Here is a 20,483-nt window from a genome sequence, read left to right as displayed (position 1 = left end):
GCAAACGCAAAATCGGAATCAATTGAAATTTTGGGAATACGCTTTTTTCGTGGATAATTACTGAAAAATGTCATAAAAAGAGGATACCATGATCACGAAAACTCCTTCAAGCACCGCTATAGGTCTAGGCATGGAAGTAATATTACTTCCATGGTCTAGATCATGCTCCCCTCCGACTCACCTTAATCGTACACGCTTTTATGTTTGATGGATGAATTGGATGAATGATTAGAAAGCTTGTTCAATGACATCAATTAATACACACGCACATACGGAATATTTTATGTTAAATCTGATCCAGAAATGATTGAAAGTTTTGTCATATTAGCCGGGATATTAGCACACCTTGAATAGCCAAACAAAACGGTTTTATGTATTTGCAAACGTTTATAAACTAGACATTAAAAGAGTGAAAAGCTCAATCATTCGTCAAATAATTTGTTGGAGTGTGCAGTATTAGCATCCTGTGTAAATTTGTCATGTGATCAATCGACAGGACCGAGCTAAATTACCACAAGACTGATGACATATACCGTAATTATTCGGGTTTAAGCCTGGGCGTCTACCTGTGTTTGTTGATACATCCACAACTTGAAATAATTCGAAAAAAAATTTAACGAAATGCAAAATGTAAAATGATTGACGACATGTATGTGGGTTTCTGACAAAATTCATTTATCCCACTTTGGTACCATATTTCACCAGTTTATATTCAACTAGATTTCGCGGTTCTCGGGTTGGGCGGTTCTCGTGATAGGCCTATCTCTAATTACCCAACACCCGTTACCCATAATACTTGTCCTAACCTTTCAAACAACTACGATATGCGTCGCTTAATGATTAATCAACTCTGTTAATGTTTTGTAGCTGTGACGCTTACTTCGGTAGGCTACCCATAATCTGAAAACCCATCGTTCGCCTCTTTCAAACCCTGTCCTGCTACCACATTGGAGGACCCCAAAATACCCCGAAATACAACGCAAACGGGTTATACCATAACTGATGATTTTATGTTAATCCTGTCTTGAAAATAGGCCTATTGGTCCGATGAGATGCACCTGTTAGTCACACTGTAATGTTTTTCCGATGCGCGCACTGTACTCCGCGCACACTCCCGTTGATACTCCGCGATAGCGCACCGCGAGCACGCGATAGTGCACCGCGTGAACGCGAAACGCGCGGACGCGAACGCGATAGCGCGCGGACAGAGGACGGACGCGGTTCTCGGATCGGGCAGTTCTTGTAATAGGCCTATCTCTAATACCAATATGCCCTGCCCTGACTATGATATAGGCCTAGGCCTACGTCTTCCAAGGAGGATCCCGAAAATACCCCGAAATTAGTAAACGCAATAACACCTAATATAACGGGTTATAATGCCTTACCATAACTGATTATTTTAATGTAGTCATGTTCTACTGAAATAGGCCTATGCACTCGTTCCGTATTGAAATAGGCCTATTGGTCCGATGAGATGTACCTGGTAGTCACACTGTTAGGCCTAATGCTTTCAGTTGCACCACTGCTACCCGTTGCTACTCAGCGAAAGCGATCCGCGTGCACGCGATAGCGCGCGGACTCAGCGCAAGCGCTCCGCTCGACGCAATAGCGTGCGGACTCAGCGAAAGCGCTATGCGCGACGCGATAGCGCGCGGTCGCGGTTCTCGGGTTGGGCGGTTCTCGTGATAGGCCTATCTCTAATTACCCAATCGTAGTTTTACACACCATTGATGACATCATATGTTTATTTTATTTTTTTATTTTACAAATTCGGCTAAAAATACATCAAAAACCAAAGTAAAATTACGCAATACATACAAAAGGAAACAAAAGTAAAAATAGACCCAATGGGCTAGCCAGGAAGAGTCAGAAGCATCAAGACACTGTCACCCAAAGGTGTGACTCCTCCAACCCATTGGGGCAATTACATAAAAAGATATACTATTGCACTGTTTAAACACATTGTGTGTACATCCACATTACAAGGATGCACCCGCCAGCCACCACATGTGTCTCCCCCACCCACCAGCCAGGAACAAAAACCAGACCCATGCCACATGGAGGCCACTCCAAATCATCCCCAAGCCACATTGCCTACATGAAGGAATACAGAAAATATTCCCAAACCAGGCAACCCGGTGACGACCCCAAGCGACCGGGACCCGGGACGAGTCCGGCATCCACCCAAGGCCAACAAATGAAAAGAGACACATGCAGCAGCCGACAAGCCCACCCTCCCGATATGGATGTACACATCATTACATTATTACAAGATGGAAATCTGCTCAGTGACCCCTACCTATCAGACACATGGATTAACCCACCCCTCCTCCCCGGCCCACCTGAACCCAACCAACCCACCCAGCAACACCCCACTCCCACCCACCAGACCAACACAGGCCATAAAGACAGATGAAGTAGGTCACTGAGCAGAAAACCGAGACAACAAAATTTAAGAGTCCTGCTCTTCAGTACTATTATTTACTAAATAAGTTTTCAAATGTTTTTTAAAAGACTTTGTGCCTATGTAGAAGATAAAATGGGGTGTTTATAAACCGAGGATTGAAAACCGAGGATCGAAAAACGAGGATCGGAAAACGAGGCTGTGGTAAAATACATAGACAAGAATCCTCGTTTTCTAATCCTCGGTTTATAAACACCTATATATAAGGTTATAAACCGAGGATCGGAAAACGAGGCTGTGGTAAAATACATAGGCAAGAATCCTCGTTTTCTAATCCTCGGTTTATAAACACCTATATATAAGGTTATAAACCGAGGATCGGAAAACGAGGCTGTGGTAAAATAAATAGCAACGAATCCTCGTTTTCCAATCCTCGGTTTATAAACACCTATATATAAGGTTATAAAACGAGGATCGAAAACCGAGGATCGGCTTAATATTCCATTTCCAGACGTCGTATGCCATTAAAACTGCGGCCTAATACCAAAACGATTACTATTCCAAGTTTAAGGGGTTACTATGATACCTACTTCATCATTTTTAAGAAATCAATTTCGTGTGTGCATCTTTGACTCGGGGGTGCTCCCATGGACGTAGTAGGGTCATGGTGAATCACCATTGGTGATGTTATTAGAGTAAGGAGCGCACTATTTACTCTCTATCAACCGTCAAAGGACGCAATTATTTGTTGTATAAAAGCATAGCAACGAATCCTCGTTTTCCAATCCTCGGTTTATAAACACCTATATATAAGGTTATAAAACGAGGATCGAAAACTCGAGGATCGGCTTATATTCCATTTCCAGACGTCGTGTGCCTTTAAAACTCACTGAGTAGCTTCCTAATACCGAAACAATTACTATTCCAAGTTAAGGGGTCACTGTGTTACCTACTTCATCATGTTTAAGAAATTAATTTCGTGTGTGCATCTTTGACTCTCAATCACATATAGGTTATTTAGATATTGGTGGAGGGGTCCCCGGGGTGCTCCCATGGACATAGTAGGGGCATGGGGATGTTATTAGAGTAAGAAGCGCACTATTTACTCTCTATCAACCGTCAAAGGACGCAATTATTTGTTGTATAAAGACATAGCAACGAATCCTCGTTTTCCAATCCTCGGTTTATAAACACCTATATATAGGGTTATAAAACGAGGATCGAAAACCGAGGATCGGCTTAATATACCATTTCCAGACGTTCTATGACATTAAAACTCACTGAGTAGCGTCCTAATACCGAAACGAATACTATTCCAAGTTGAAGGGGTCACTATGATACCTACTTCATCATTTTTAAGAAATTAATTTCGTGTGTGCATCTTTGACTCTCAATGACATATAGGTTAGGACTATTAAGATATTGGTGGAGGGGTCCCCGGGGTGCTCCCATGGACGTAGTAGGGGCATGGGGATGTTATTAGAGTGAGAGGTGCACTATTTACTCTTTATCAACCGTCAAAGGACGCAATTATTTGTTGTATAAAGACATAGCAACGAATCCTCGTTTTCCAATCCTCGGTTTATAAACACCTATATATAGGGTTATAAAACGAGGATCGAAAAACTCGAGGATCGGCTTAATATACCTTTTCCAGACGTCCTATGACATTAAAACTCACTGAGTAGCGTCCTAATACCGAAACGAATACTATTCCAAGTTTAAGGGGTCACTATGATACCTACTCCGCGATCTCCGAAATTAATTTCGTGTGTGCATCTTTGACTCTCAATGACATATAGGTTAGGACTATTCAGATATTGGTGGAGGGGTCCCCGGGGTGCTCCCATGGACGTAGTAGGGGCATGGGGATGTTATTAGAGTGAGAAGCGCACTATTTACTCTTTATCAACCGTCAAAGGACGCAATTATTTGTTGTATAAAAGCATAGCAACGAATCCTCGTTTTCCAATCCTCGGTTTATAAACACCTATATAAAAGGTTATAAAACGAGGATCGAAAACCGCGGATCGGCTTAATATTCCATTTCCAGACGTCGTATGCCATTAAAACTCACTGAGTAGCTTCCTAATACCGAAACGATTACTATTCCAAGTTAAGGGGTCACTGTGTTACCTACTTCATCATGTTTAAGAAATTAATTTCGTGTGTGCATATTTGACTCTCAATCATAAAGGTTATTCAGATATTGGTGGAGGGGTCCTCGGGGTGCTCCCATGGACGTAGTAGGGTCATGGTGATATTATTAGAGTAAGAAGCGCACTATTTACTCTCTATCAACCGTCAAAGGACGCAATTATTTGTTGTATAAAAGCATAGCAACGAATCCTCGTTTTCCAATCCTCGGTTTATAAACACCTATATATAAGGTTATAAAACGAGGATCGAACACCGAGGATCTGCTTAATATTCCATTTCCAGACGTCGTATGCCATTAAAACTCACTGAGTAGCTTCCTAATACCGAAACGATTACTATTCCAAGTTAAGGGGTCACTGTGTTACCTACTTCATCATGTTTAAGAAATTAATTTCGTGTGTGCATCCTTGACTCTCAATCACATATAGGTTATTTAGATATTGGTGGAGGGGTCCCCGGGGTGCTCCCATGGACGTAGTAGGGGCATGGGGATGTTATTAGAGTAAGAAGCGCACTATTTACTCTCTATCAACCGTCAAAGGACGCAATTATTTGTTGTATAAAGACATAGCAACGAATCCTCGTTTTCCAATCCTCGGTTTATAAACACCTATATATAGGGTTATAAAACGAGGATCGAATACCGAGGATCGGCTTAATATACCATTTCCAGACGTCCTATGACATTAAAACTCACTGAGTAGCGTCCTAATACCGAAACGAATACTATTCCAAGTTTAAGGGGTCACTATGATACCTACTTCATCATTTTTAAGAAATTAATTTCGTGTGTGCATCTTTGACTCTCAATGACATATAGGTTAGGACTATTCAGATATTGGTGGAGGGGTCCCCGGGTGCTCCCATGGACGTAGTACGGGCATGGGGATGTTATTAGAGTGAGAAGCGCACTATTTACTCTTTATCAACCGTCAAAGGACGCAATTATTTGTTGTATAAAGGCATAGCAACGAATCCTCGTTTTCCAATCCTCGGTTTATAAACACCTATATATAAGGTTATAAAACGAGGATCGAAAACCGAGGATCGGCTTAATATTCCATTTCCAGACGTCGTATGCCATTAAAACTCACTGACTAGCTTCCTAATTCCGAAACGATTACTATTCCAAGTTAAGGGGTCACTGTGTTACCTACTTCATCATGTTTAAGAAATTAATTTCGTGTGTGCATATTTGACTCTCAATCATAAAGGTTATTCAGATATTGGTGGAGGGGTCCTCGGGGGTGCTCCCATGGACGTAGTTGGGGCATGGGGATGTTATTAGAATGAGAAGCGCATTATTTACTCTCTATCAACCGTCAAAGGACGCAATTATTTGTTGTATAAAGACATAGCAACGAATCCTCGTTTTCCAATCCTCGGTTTATAAACACCTATATATAGGGTTATAAAACGAGGATCGAAACCCGAGGATCGGCTTAATATACCATTTCCAGACGTCCTATGACATTAAAACTCACTGAGTAGCGTCCTAATACCGAAACGAATACTATTCCAAGTTTAAGGGGTCACTATGATACCTACTTCATCATTTTTAAGAAATTAATTTCGTGTGTGCATCTTTGACTCTCAATGACATATAGGTTAGGACTATTCAGATATTGGTGGAGGGGTCCCCGGGGTGCTCCCATGGACGTAGTACGGGCATGGGGATGTTATTAGAGTGAGAAGCGCACTATTTACTCTTTATCAACCGTCAAAGGACGCAATTATTTGTTGTATAAAGGCATAGCAACGAATCCTCGTTTTCCAATCCTCGGTTTATAAACACCTATATATAAGGTTATAAAACGAGGATCGAAAACTCGAGGATCGGCTTAATATTCCATTTCCAGACGTCGTATGCCATTAAAACTCACTGACTAGCTTCCTAATACCGAAACGATTACTATTCCAAGTTAAGGGGTCACTGTGTTACCTACTTCATCATGTTTAAGAAATTAATTTCGTGTGTGCATATTTGACTCTCAATCATAAAGGTTATTCAGATATTGGTGGAGGGGTCCTCGGGGGTGCTCCCATGGACGTAGTTGGGGCATGGGGATGTTATTAGAATGAGAAGCGCACTATTTACTCTCTATCAACCGTCAAAGGACGCAATTATTTGTTGTATAAAAGCATAGCAACGAATCCTCGTTTTCCAATCCTCGGTTTATAAACACCTATATATAGGTTATAAAACGAGGATCGAAACTCGAGGATCAACTTAATATTCCATTTCCGGACGTCGTATGCCATTAAAACTCACTGAGTAGCGTCCTAATACCGAAACGATTACTATTCCAAGTTTAAGGGGTCACTATGATACCTATTTCATCATTTGTAAGAAATTAATTTCGTGTGTGCATCTTTGACTCTCAATGACATATAGGTTATTCAGATATTGGTGGAGGGGTCCCCCGGGGTGCTCCCATGGACGTAGTATGGGCATGGGGATGTTATTAGAGTGAGAAGTGCACTATTTACTCTCTAGCAACCGTCAAAGGACGCAATTATTTGTTGTATAAAAGCATAGCAACGAATCCTCGTTTTCCAATCCTCGGTTTATAAACACCTATATATAGGGTTATAAAACGAGGATCGAAAACCGAGGATCGGCTTAATATTCCATTTCCAGACGTCGTATGCCATAAAAAATGCTCTGAGTAGCTCCATAATACCGTAACGATTACTATTCCAAGTTTAAGGGGTCACTATGATACCTACTTCATCATTTTTAAGAAATGTGTGCATCTTTGACTCTCAATGACATATAGGTTATTCAGATATTAGTGGAGGGTCCCCGGGGTGCTCCCATGGACGTAGTAGGGGCATGGGGATGTTATTAGAATGAGAAGCGCACTATTTACTCTCTATCAACCGTCAAAGGACGCAATTATTTGTTGTATAAAAGCATAGCAACGAATCCTCGTTTTCCAATCCTCGGTTTATAAACACCTATATATAAGGTTATAAAACGAGGATCGAAAACTCGAGGATCGGCTTAATATTCCATTTCCGGACGTCGTATGCCGTTAAAACTCACTGAGTAGCGTCCTAATACCGAAACGATTACTATTCCAAGTTTAAGGGGTCACTATGATACCTACTTCATCATTTTTAAGAAATTAAATTTGTGTGTGTATCTTTGACTCTCAATGACATATAGGTTATTCAGATATTGGTGGAGATGTCCCCGGGTGCTCCCATGGACGTAGTAGGGGCATGGGGATGTTATTAGAATGAGAAGCGCACTATTTACTCTCTATCAACCGTCAAAGGACACAATTATTTGTTGTATAAAAGCATAGCAACGAATCCTCGTTTTCCAATCCTCGGTTTATAAACACCTATATATAGGGTTATAAAACGAGGATCGAAAACCGAGGATCGGCTTAAAATTCCATTTACAGACGCCGTATGCCATTAAAATGCTCTGAGTAGCTCCACAATACCGTAACGATTACTATTCCAAGTTTAAGGGGTCACTATGATACCTACTTCATTATTTTTAAGAAATTAATTTCGTGTGTGCATCTTTGACTCTCAATGACATATAGGTTATTCAGATATTAGTGGAGGGGTCCCCGGGGTGCTCCCATGGACGTAGTAGGGGCATGGGAATGTTATTAGAATGAGAAGCGCATTATTTACTCTCTATCAACCGTCAAAGGACGCAATTATTTGTTGTATAAAAGCATAGCAACGAATCCTCGGTTTCCAATCCTCGGTTTATAAACACCTATATATAAGGTTATAAAACGAGGATCGAAAACCGAGGATCGGCTTAATATACCATTTCCAGACGTTCTATGACATTAAAACTCACTGAGTAGCTCCATTATACCGTAACGATTACTATTCCAAGTTTAAGGGGTCACTATGATACCTACTTCATCATTTTTAAGAAATTAATTTCGTGTGTGCATCTTTGACTCACAATGACATATAGGTTATTCAGATATTGGTGGAGATGTCCCAGGTGCTCCCATGGACGTAGTAGGGGCATGGGGATGTTATTAGAGTGAGAAGCGCACTATTTACTCTCTATCAACCGTCAAAGGACGCAATTATTTGTTGTATAAAAGCATAGCAACGAATCCTCGTTTTACAATCCTCGGCTTATAAACACCTATATATAAGGTTATAAAATGAGGATCGAAAACCGAGGATCGGCTTAATATTCCATTTCCGGACGTCGTATGCCGTTAAAACTCACTGAGTAGCGTCCTAATACCGAAACGATTACTATTCCAAGTTTAAGGGGTCACTATGATACCTACTTCATCATTTTTAGGAAATTAAATTTGTGTGTGTATCTTTGACTCTCAATGACATATAGGTTATTCAGATATTGGTGGAGATGTCCCCGGGGTGCTCCCATGGACGTAGTAGGGGCATGGGGTGTTATTAGACTCTCAATCACATAAAGGTTATTCAGATATTGGTGGAGGGGTCCTCGGGGGTGCTCCCATGGACGTAGTAGGGTCATGGTGAATCACCATTGGTGATGTTATTAGAGTAAGGAGCGCACTATTTACCTCCCTGGCCTATATGTCATTGAGAGTCAAAGATGCACACACGAAATTAATTTCTTAAAAATGATGAAGTAGGTATCATAGTGACCCCTTAAACTTGGAATAGTAATAGTTTTGGTATTAGGCCGCAACTCACTGCGTTTTAATGGCATACGACGTCTGGAAATGGAATATTGTTGATCCTCGAGTTTTCGATCCTCGTTTTATAACCTTATATATAGGTGTTTATAAACCGAGGATTGGAAAACGAGGATTCGTTGCTATGCTTTTATACAACAAATAATTGCGTCCTTTGACGGTTGATAGAGAGTAAATAGTGCGCTTCTTACTCTAATAACATCACCATGACCCTACTACGTCCATGGGAGCACCCTGAGGACCCCTCCACCAATATCTGAATAACCTTTATGTGATTGAGAGTCAAATATGCACACACGAAATTAATTTCTTAAACATGATGAAGTAGGTATCATAGTGACCCTAAACTTGGAATAGTAATCGTTTCGGCACTAGGACGCTACTCAGTGAGTTTTAATGGCATACGACGTCCGAAAATGAAATATTACCCCCGAGGATCCTCGTTTTATAACCTTATATATAGGTGTTTATAAACCGAGGATTGGAAAACTCCACCAATATCTGAATAACCTTTATGTGATTGAGAGTCAAATATGCACACACGAAATTAATTTCTTAAACATGATGAAGTAGGTATCATAGTGACCCCTAAACTTGGAATAGTAATCGTTTCGGCACTAGGACGCTACTCAGTGAGTTTTAATGGCATACGACGTCCGAAAATGAAATATTAAGCCATCCTCGGTTTTCGATCCTCGTTTTATAACCTTATATATAGGTGTTTATAAACCGAGGATTGGAAAACGAGGATTCGTTGCTATGCTTTTATGCAACAAATAATTGCGTCCTTTGACGGTTGATAGAGAGGAAATAGTGCGCTTCTCACTCTAATAACATCACCAATGGTGATTCACCATGACCCTACTACGTCCATGGGAGCACCCCAGGGACATCTCCACCAATATCTGAATAACCTATATGTCAATGAGAGTCAAAGATGCACACACGAAATTAATTTCTTAAATATGATGAAGTAGGTATCATAGTGACCCCTTAAAATTGGAATAGTAATCGTTTCGGTATTAGGACGCTACTCAGTGAGTTTTAATGGCATACGACGTCCGGAAAAGGTATATTAAGCCGATCCTCGGTTTTCGATCCTCGTTTTATAACCTTATATATAGGTGTTTATAAACCGAGGATTGGAAAACGAGGATTCGTTGCTATTTATTTTACCACAGCCTCGTTTTCCGATCCTCGGTTTATAACCTTATATATAGGTGTTTATAAACCGAGGATTAGAAAAACGAGATTCTTATCTATGTATTTTACCACAGCCTCGTTTTCCGATCCTCGTTTTTCGATCCTCGGTTTTCAATCCTCGGTTTATAAACACCCGATATCCTTTACAGAATTTGGCAAACCAGCCCACAGGCGAGGGAAATTTACAGCAATGGTAAATTTGAAACTGTCAGTTTTGGGTGTGATATTATGATTAAAAACTAAGTTTTCTGAGTGACGTGTGTTTACAGACCAATTGCTGAAACCAAAAGCGTTACAATTTAATATACAAGTACAGGCAAAACATATAGACAAATATTTCCTTCTGTTGTTAAGATCCATGATGTTGAGTTGTTTGAGACGCTCCCCATATGATTGATCCCCCCGCCGTTGACCCAATATGAGCCTGGTGGCACGACGTTGAATAGTTTCCAGGGTGCTAATGTGATTTTTGCGATAAACAAACCGAACTGGGGAACAGAAATCAATAATAGGTAAAACAAGTGAACGATACAGTGTAAGGAGAATATTTTGTTTTTGATTTCCAACCACAGTTCTAAGAAAACCTAACAATCTATTGCACTTTTTGGTTACATAAGATACATGTACATTCCATGTGAGGTCAGAAGAAATCTGAACCCCAAGAAGACGAAGGCTGTTCGCTTCAGAAAGCTTAGTATTGGACACAAGATAAATTGGAGAATGTTTTGACCTGTAATAAATTACAGGTCAAAGGTTATCTTTGCCAGTTGAAAGATCGTTCCAGTTGCATTAATATTTGTTATATTGTATATAGGTTATATCAAGGTTCTGTCAGTGAGGAGATTGGTGAAGGCATTATCAATTAAAAATGTTTGTTTGCATTTTACATTGTTTAATTGTGTGTAAATCAATGGTGTGGATTTAACGTAGGTTTACAAAAACACCCGTTACCCATAATACTTGTCCTAACCTTTCAAACAACTACGATATGCGTTGCTCAATGATTAATCAACTCTGTTAATGTTTTGTAGATGCACCTGTTAGTCACACTGTAATGTTTTTCCGATGCGCGCACTGTACTCCGCGCACACTCCCGTTGATACTCCGCGATAGCGCACCGCGAGCACGCGATAGTGCACCGCGTGAACGCGAAACGCGCGGACGCGAACGCGATAGCGCGCGGACAGAGGACGGACGGACGGACGGACGGACACGCCATAATTAGTATTAAGATGTCAACACTTTTCGCTCGCTTCGCCCGCATTTGAACCATAGACTTATTTTGTAGCCAAAAGGTGCTGGATTCACTATACTTCAAGACAAATTTCCAACCCCATCCCCTCAAATGTTAAAAATAAATCTACGCAGAAGGAAATCTTTACTTTATTATAATCTTATTTTTGTTGGAAAATACGCAACCTGTCAAGATGGTCAATTACATCACTTGTATAAGACACAATATAATACCGGCAGTTACGGATAATGATCATTATCTAGATATGATATCATTTAATTAAGCGTGGTGGATTGTAGACCGCCATTTGTAAAGAAAATGATAAATTTGAACGCCTTGAACTGTAGGAGTATGACAATCCAACCAAATAAATCGCATAATATTTATAAACGTAATCACATTGTGTTTTTGACAAGTAAAGCGGATTAAAGCATTATGAAATGAAAATGCTATTCTCTTTGAAATCCACACCCCTATGGAAGTAAGCACACTCTCTGTGTGGAAGATCAAGGTTATGTAGTCTTTATGTCTTCCATGGGGTGTATGATATCAACTGGAATAGCCCAATCGAGATTACATCATTGAAAGGTTGTTGATTGAATTGTAGAAAGGTTTTAAAAGTTGATCTGATCAGATTGGTCCTGTACGGATTAACTACCATAGCAATAGGTGAAAACAATTTTGAATATATCGCGCTACACTACAAACAGGTAGCACTCACCATCGTGTGTATGTCTGTAATCATAGATTGAATACAATACCGGTCTTTTCAAAGATAGTAGAGAGATTGCGATTTCCAAACGTAGGTCCCTACGTATCGAACGTATACGCAATCTCTCTACCCGGTCTCTCTAGCTACTAATCTTACAGGTGCAAGTGATCAGCATGATATGGTTCAATGCAGAGGTACTGCGTGAACGTACCAGTGCAGCGAGGTAGGCCCTATATTCAAAAATTGTTTTCACCTGCTATGGTAGTTAATCCGATTATTACATCACTTCGCCAGCGTCTGTTTCCAAGAAACATAAGTGCTAACAACATCGGCGAGGAAGTTCAAAATACGCTCGTACAAGTAGTGTTGTATCATGGTATAATAGTCTATAATCTTTTAAACCATTCTCGTTTTAAAAGTTCTTTTGCAATTTGAAAGACCTGAAGACCTGCGGAAATATATGCGATTACCATGATTACTGGCTTCCTTGACTCCTTGAGATTAAGGTTATACGAGGTAATGTTGGTCGAAGTAGCAAAAAAAAAAACCACGATTTTCATTATCTGAATCAATATATTATTGAAAAATAACACTTTGGTGTTTTGCAAAAGTTCATTCTACAAATCATATACTTTGAAAACTTAATTTATTGTTGTTAATGAGTTATGTACGTTTAACAAAAGTGTTGTTGTTTCAGCCCTCTTTACAACATAACTCAAGAACTACAGGACCTACAAAAGTATATCTGTGATATTTGAATAATTCTTCTACACGCTCGCTATGAATTGAGCAATGCAATTTTTGCTAAAGCTCACTACCATTCGCAAGATGCTGTGAAATACTTTTTTCCGCTGCTTCGACCAACAATACATCGTATAACCTTAAAAATGATATTCCCATAAAAAATGAAATTTTGGAATTCTAATTTCATGGTATTTGACTGTGGTTCGTGAACTTTTAAATCCTTGACAGTATACTTATTATTAAAAAGAGGTTTATTTAATCAATAATTAACAGTTGAACTATGATAATCTCTATTCAATCCTGTGTTGTTATTAGTTAAAGTATGCTATTTATATAATTTTGGTATCACTTATAGCTTATTGTCTAGTGTTTATGCATTTGTATTCAAATCATGAATGCCAAAAATGCGACTTGTTCCTGGTTTTGTCGGAGCGGGGCACATATGTCTTTTGTTCAATTTATATATTTTTTTTTTTATATAGGCCTATCTTGTTGTTTTTATCAATCATCTGTAATATCTAATTTTTGCTAATATTTTGCAGAATTTTGCCTTGAAACTTGATCAAAGTATTTCTAATGTGTTCTATTTGTATTCTTGTCTAGTCGTCCACCAATTCGCATTTTTGCATTATCAATGGGCTAATTGACATAATGCTAAACACTATTCATTCAGCTGCAAAAGTATATGAATACATGTCAGGAACAAATGTCATTTTAAAACTTGAAAGTGAAATATTGACTAATATGGTTAATGATTTGTGGGAATCGGCTCACATGGTGTACCTTAAAGAGCGTAAAAGAATTAAGGTACTTTCACCCACCCCTGTATATCTAAACAAAGACAGATATGTAAAATTAGAACAAGCAGCCAATGGCTGCATCTTTTAGCTCGGATTTAAGGCATCATTTGTTGAAATCGGTTAGGAAATAATGACAGGGTGATCCAAAATACCAAAGATGAAATTCAAAAGTTCAGAACTATCTATACCGTGCTCTTCATTATTTTAAGAACAATAATGTGCATCGTTTGATTTCGTTCCTTCATTGGGGTTTCGATCACCGTTTCTTTAGTCATCAACCGATTTCAACCAATGAGGTCTTGAAGCAGAGCTAACATAACAGGTAGCCAACAGGTAATGGCTGATGGTATTAATTTGGACATATTTATCTTTGTGTAATAATATACAGGGGTACAGTCTAGTCGGTAAACATAACTGGTAGTCTGATGGTACCTTATATTTTGGGGTATGTATTATTGGTTTAAGGCCCGGGTGTATGGATATTGTTGAGACATCCGGATATACTAGTATGCTATAAACCAGTAAAAACAAGAAAGGATCCCGGGGAAAGGCTCTACACTATTAGAGCACTGGGTAAGAAACCGATTGGGTAAGGTGTTTTTTTACCCAATATTGGGGTAAATTTTATCCAACATCGGTTTATTTTCAGTAATTTACACAATGTTAGGTAAACCTTTACCCAATGTAAAAAACCCTTACCCAACCCATCAGGGTTGTTCATTATGGTACTCAGCGGTTGTGTAAAATCACCATTTTGCCCAACTTGGGTAAAATTTTACCCAAGTTGGGAACAACCCTCATGGGTTGGGTAAGGTTTTTTGCCCAACGCGTAAAATTTTACTTAACATTGGGTAAATTACTGAAAATAACCCGATGTTGGGTAAAACTTTACCCCAATGTTGGGTAAAAAAACCCTTACCCAACCGGTTTCTTACCCACTGTTCTAATAGTGTATGCTCTGATTATGCCTTCGAAACTGATCATATATTTAGATAGCTTTAGATACGTCTCCGAACCATATACGAGGGTTTGATTATAACTAGACCGGATGTTATACTAGATATTAAAAATGATTAACTCTATATTATACAAAGGTCATCCAGATCAATAGCCTCAGAATGGCTATAGGATAGATTGTATAAATTTACACCCCTTGATAAATTTTGTGACTAATTTTGCATATTTCTCAAAAAATAACTACTCATTTTGGGAAGCATGAGACCATGGGTTCAATTCCAGGCGGTGGAAAGTTGCTGGGATATATTGACTTGGAAAAGAGTATATGGATTTAATTCGTTAACTCCGTAGATTAATCCGGGATATTAATTCAGACCTCCTCTCTCCTCATTATTCATTATGATTGGTTGGCAACTGTGAGTGTACTCCGTCCTTCGGAGGGGACGTTAAGCTGTCGGTCTCGTGTATGATATCACCTGAGGTGACAAGTTATATGAACATTTACATATGATATAAAGAAACTTATTCTTAATAATACTTCTCGACATAATACATAGTGTACAGGGCACACGATAAATATGTAATACACAAGTATATATCTGGAAAATAATGGTATATCAGGATATTTATTGATATTTATATATAGTAACATTTTCAATGCTTCACATTTTACACAAATAATTATTATAATAATTTTATTAATTAATATTCTTCAAGATAAACATGATAAACACAAATTGACATTGGGTTATTCCAATTGAAATCCATACACTCCTTATGGAAGACTCGACCTTAAGGTGGTACTACACCCCCTGGTAAATGTTGTGACTAATTTTGCATTTTTCTCAAAAAATAACTACACACTGCACTGGTAACAAAAGTTATGTATATTATAGGGTCAAGGAATCCAATTACTTCACTGAAATTTCAATGATTCAAGGTTCATTACATAATTATTTAATGAGGTACATTCTAGCGGCACCTCTTTTCTTATCATAAATAACGTACCGCTTGTCTTGAGTCACTGAAATTCCAGTGTAGTAATTAGATTCCTTGCCCCTATAATATCATAGATAACTTTTGTTACCAGTGTGTTATTATTTTTTTGAGAAAAATGCAAAAATAGTCACAAATTTATCAAGGGGTGTAGTACCACCTTAATCTTCCACACAGGAGTGTGAATTCCAAATGGGGTCACCTGAATGGATGGTTCCATTTGAAATCTACCGTGCCCCTGTGTGGGAGATTAAGGTATAATGTCTTCCATATGGGGGTCTATGGACTTTAAATTGAACAGCCCATTTGTAGAGGAAAGACATTGCGACAAAAACACGGGTCCACAGCAAACACCAAATAATTTAAAACGTGTTTTTGTTTTGTTTTGGTGAGAACGCTTTAATAGCATTAACATAACGCGTTATATAAATGTCATGAAAACGTTTTATAAACGTTTTTGTATACTCTTGATATAGCGCAACATTTAAACGTTTTTGGCAACATTTTCTAAACTTTTGTGAATTTTTTCAAAAACGTTTTGTTTTTGCTGGGTCAGCAGATTTTTATAGGTTCAGTCAGGTTACCATAGTGTAGTTACTGTAAATGAAAATATGTTTTGAACATGATCAAAATATACAGTTATATTTAGGGTCATGCATGCTGACTCGACGCCGGCGAATAATTACCCAAAGTGATTTCTGTTTGTGCTTTCACCATGTTCACTTCATATTGTTGGTGAGTATTAACAGAATTATTCAATTTATCACTAGCATTAATACTGTTAGTATTAGTGTTATTGTTATATGGCAGAACACGAATAGAACATATTAATCTAGAAAACGCTTTCCGGAAATCCGTTCGGAAAATTCCGTATATAAACGGGTTTGTAGCACTGGCGATATATTGGGCGTATGTGGCAACAAAGTTCAACCATACGGGTACTACATCACTACTGAAGAATATCTTGATTACTTTAGTCACACAAAATGGAGTGGTACAGATGAAGAACATAACTACAACTACCGCTAAGCTTATGATTACTTTTCTTTCTTGTTTTTGCTGATGAGGATCTGTCCGCATCTGTTGCCGACATGACCTCCGTCTGTAGTGACCTTTCGCAGCGCGGTAAATTCGAATGTAGCTCACTAGCATGATGCCAGCTGGTACCATGAAACACAAGACGAACGCTACGATAACATAAGTTAAACCGCCATGATCACGATACGAGTCCCAATCTATGGCGCAAACAATTTCCCAATAGTCATATACAACCCATTTGCAAACAATCGGTACGGCTGCGAACGCGAATGCTTGGATCCAAGTATAAGTAGACATTGCGTAAATTAACGGAGATGTGATAACGGATGCGTACCTTAACGGATACACAATAGCCACATGTCTGTCTATACTGATCATAGATAATGTTAGCATTGATACAATTATACAACAGTAATTTAGCGCACATTGCCCTGTGCACCATTCCGGGCCAAGTAACCACTCGTCGGCCAACAACGCGACGAAGGTGTATGGCATGACGAAAGTTGCGCTCAAAAGATCCGTTAAACTTAGATTGATCAGTAGAATACTGGACAGCTCCTCTCGTAATCTAGGTGTCCGAACTATAGCTAGGATTACAGCAACATTTCCTAATATGGATAAGATGATGATTATTAATATAAAGATAGCACCGATGATATTTTGGTAAGGTTCTCTGACAATCGGAACAAAGTCTTCAAATTGAGTTGTATAATCGCCACAAAGGCTCGAGTTTGATCCGTTTCTGCAAATAGTCTCCATTGTTTTTGAGCGAATTCTACCACCACTGTCAGTATGTTATATATCCATTCAACATGACCAGGTTTAAGTATTCCGACTAACAGATTATGAATAATCGTTAGTCAAAGTTGCGAGTCACCACAATTGGCGCGACACAATGTAGGCATGCAGTTTCCGACGCAGTTCGCCATGCATCATAGACTAAACACCAACGCATCCATTGTTTTGTTTTTCAAGTTTGCTTTATAAAAAAAACGTTCACTGATGATGATCATTGACCTAAACTCAGACTTCTAGAACAACTAAACAGGAAAAACGTCATGGGTCTTCATAATATCAGTGGCACAACTAATACTAAACCACACTTATCTTATCATCACGGATGAAGGAAGCCGTTTCCTGATTTTATACGTGTAGATCCTTTGTTTTTATGCTCAGTCAATCTGAAAGTACAGATGCAATTTGTTTCTACGATGATATAATACCACTTAATCAATACAAATACATAGTTAACCGTTAACTAATGTTGTAGTGTTGTCCATGTGTCAAATTCCCTGCCGCGTAATTAGTGGCCAATCGATCAGGTACAATATAGTAGTTCAAGTCTTGTGGTTTAACTGACAGAATTGAGAGCTATGTATATTTTTAGAGAGCTGCCATCTCTATTTTTTACAATACATACTGCCCATTTTTATTTTGATGAAGAGTTTTCGGATGAAAAATCGACGTTTATAATGTCATCCAGTCTCACCATATCTTTCATCTATGTTTGTTGACAATATGTACTTAAACTGCCCATTTAATGATGACTTTTCTGATGAAAATCGACCGTTTAATTTCAGGTCATGACAGTATTAGTTAAAGCTCTTAACCCATTGATGAAGACTGTTCTGATGAAAAATCGATGTTTATATCAAGTCATATACACCATCACATTTCATTACCGTATTTTCGTATAACTGTTCATCCTTTATTGCAGCCGATTCCTGGTGTATATCCGATATGTCCGGCCCATTACCCTCACGATTCAAAATTGCGCACTGTGATTTGTTCAAACACACCACGTGAGAGCCCTTTAAACGTGTTTCCGACCGGGGTCTCTGGCAGCGTGTGTCAAAGCACTTTATTTCAAAACACGTTTAATCCAAATTGTGTTGATTTTACCACTCTGACGGTATTGGTAAAAGTGCGTGACATGACACATACATTATGCGAAGTAATCATTTATCATGTTTAGTATTGGTAAATCTGCGCCATTCGAACCTTGATTTCAGCTAAATACAATCCTACGTTAACTCACAAAAGGACTCACAACTCGATTCCTTGATTATGATGTCGACGGTACGAAATAGCGTCATGATGATCAATAAAACAAGTCCAAAGCTGCCATGGCAAGTTTATGGCACTGCTGTAAGCGGTTTTGCGTTTACCAACGTTACTGCGATTACCAACATCAATTTAACAAATCCAAAGCTTTCATGGCACACATCTGTAAGCGGTTTTGCGTTTACCAGCTTTATTGCGTTGACATTCAATTTATATCAGTGGCACTGCTGTGAGCGGTTTTGCGTTTACCAGCTTTATTGCGTTTACCAACATCAATTAAACAAATCCAAAGCTTTCATGGCACACATCTGTAAGCAGTTTTGCTTTTACCAGCTTTATTGCGTTGACATTCAATGAAACAAATCACAAAGCTTTCATGTGGCACTGCTGTGAGCGGTTTTGCGTTTACCAGCTTTATTGCGTTAATATCAACATCAAACAAATCCAAAGCTTCACTGCTGTATAGCGGTTCAGCGTTTACCAGCTTTGCGTTGACATTCAATGAAACAAATCACAAGCTTTCGTCATGTTCGTGGCACAGCTGTGACCAGTTTACGTTACCAGTTTGTTGCGTTTACCAAAATCCAAAGCTTTCATGCCACTGCTGTAAGCGGTTTTGAACCGGGTTTTGCGTTTACCAGCTTTTTACCTGAAGCTATAAACTGCCAATCCTGTGCTGTTCAATGCTATCGATAACAAATTTGTTGTCTGTCTCAAAGTCCCTTTAAACATCGAGATAAAAATATGCTTTAAACAAGTCGGTGTAAGTTCATAAGGCTCACTCATGAAGGAATCACTAGGCTTCCAATGTAATCACACCATTTGATATCAGCATTATCTACCGGTATGTTTTCCTTTTATGAATCATAAAATGCGATATGACTATAATGACTAGCACAGGAAATCATCTAAGCTAAAGCACAAGCCATGGCCATGTTACCTAGATCATTTATTAAAACACATGATTAAAGCAGCATCATTTTCGCGCAGTTTTCAGACACACAATAAACGTTGGGGATATCTGCGACTGCAGCGCTCGCTCTGCGCTTAGTAATTCTGAGCTAAACATGTAATGCATGCAGGCTTCATAACTGCAATGCCGCTGAGCTGTGTAACGCACGCGCATTGCAGACAAACGGATACAAATTAAGGCTTGTCATTGGCTGATACGACATGCCGCTTACCGCAGCGGCTACTCCAAAAATAAAAGTGGTTTAAAGCTTCATCCCCCACTTTTCTCAACAAAAAAAGATCCACCACCTCAAAATTCCGGGGGAACATGCCCACCAAAATTTGTTGGTGCCCCCCGGGGGCATAACTCGCTAATACGCAAAATTGGAAGTAACTGAAATGTTGGGAATAAGACTTTTTTCCTGAATATCTACTGAAGCATGCCATTAAATGCCGGAATCACAAAATACTCCTTTACGCAAAAATACGCAGCCTTGGACAGATAATGAATACCCAGGGGGGCACTCCAACTTTGGAGGTG

At 39.0% G+C, this 20,483-nt stretch overlaps 1 protein-coding gene across 1 annotated transcript; it reads right to left on the bottom strand.

Moving 5' to 3' along the window:
* Positions 1 to 15,981: 15,981 nt before the first annotated feature.
* On the bottom strand, positions 15,982 to 19,413 carry LOC140165087 (D(1A) dopamine receptor-like). The gene has a single exon (XM_072188514.1). The coding sequence runs from the start codon at positions 17,684 to 17,686 to the stop codon at positions 16,541 to 16,543; it is 1,146 nt and encodes a 381-aa protein (XP_072044615.1). The 5' UTR covers positions 17,687 to 19,413; the 3' UTR covers positions 15,982 to 16,540.
* Positions 19,414 to 20,483: the final 1,070 nt, after the last annotated feature.

Source organism: Amphiura filiformis, chromosome 11 (genome assembly GCF_039555335.1).
Source record: "Amphiura filiformis chromosome 11, Afil_fr2py, whole genome shotgun sequence".
NCBI lineage: Eukaryota > Metazoa > Echinodermata > Ophiuroidea > Amphilepidida > Amphiuridae > Amphiura > Amphiura filiformis.
This window is presented reverse-complemented; position numbering and strand designations above follow the sequence as displayed.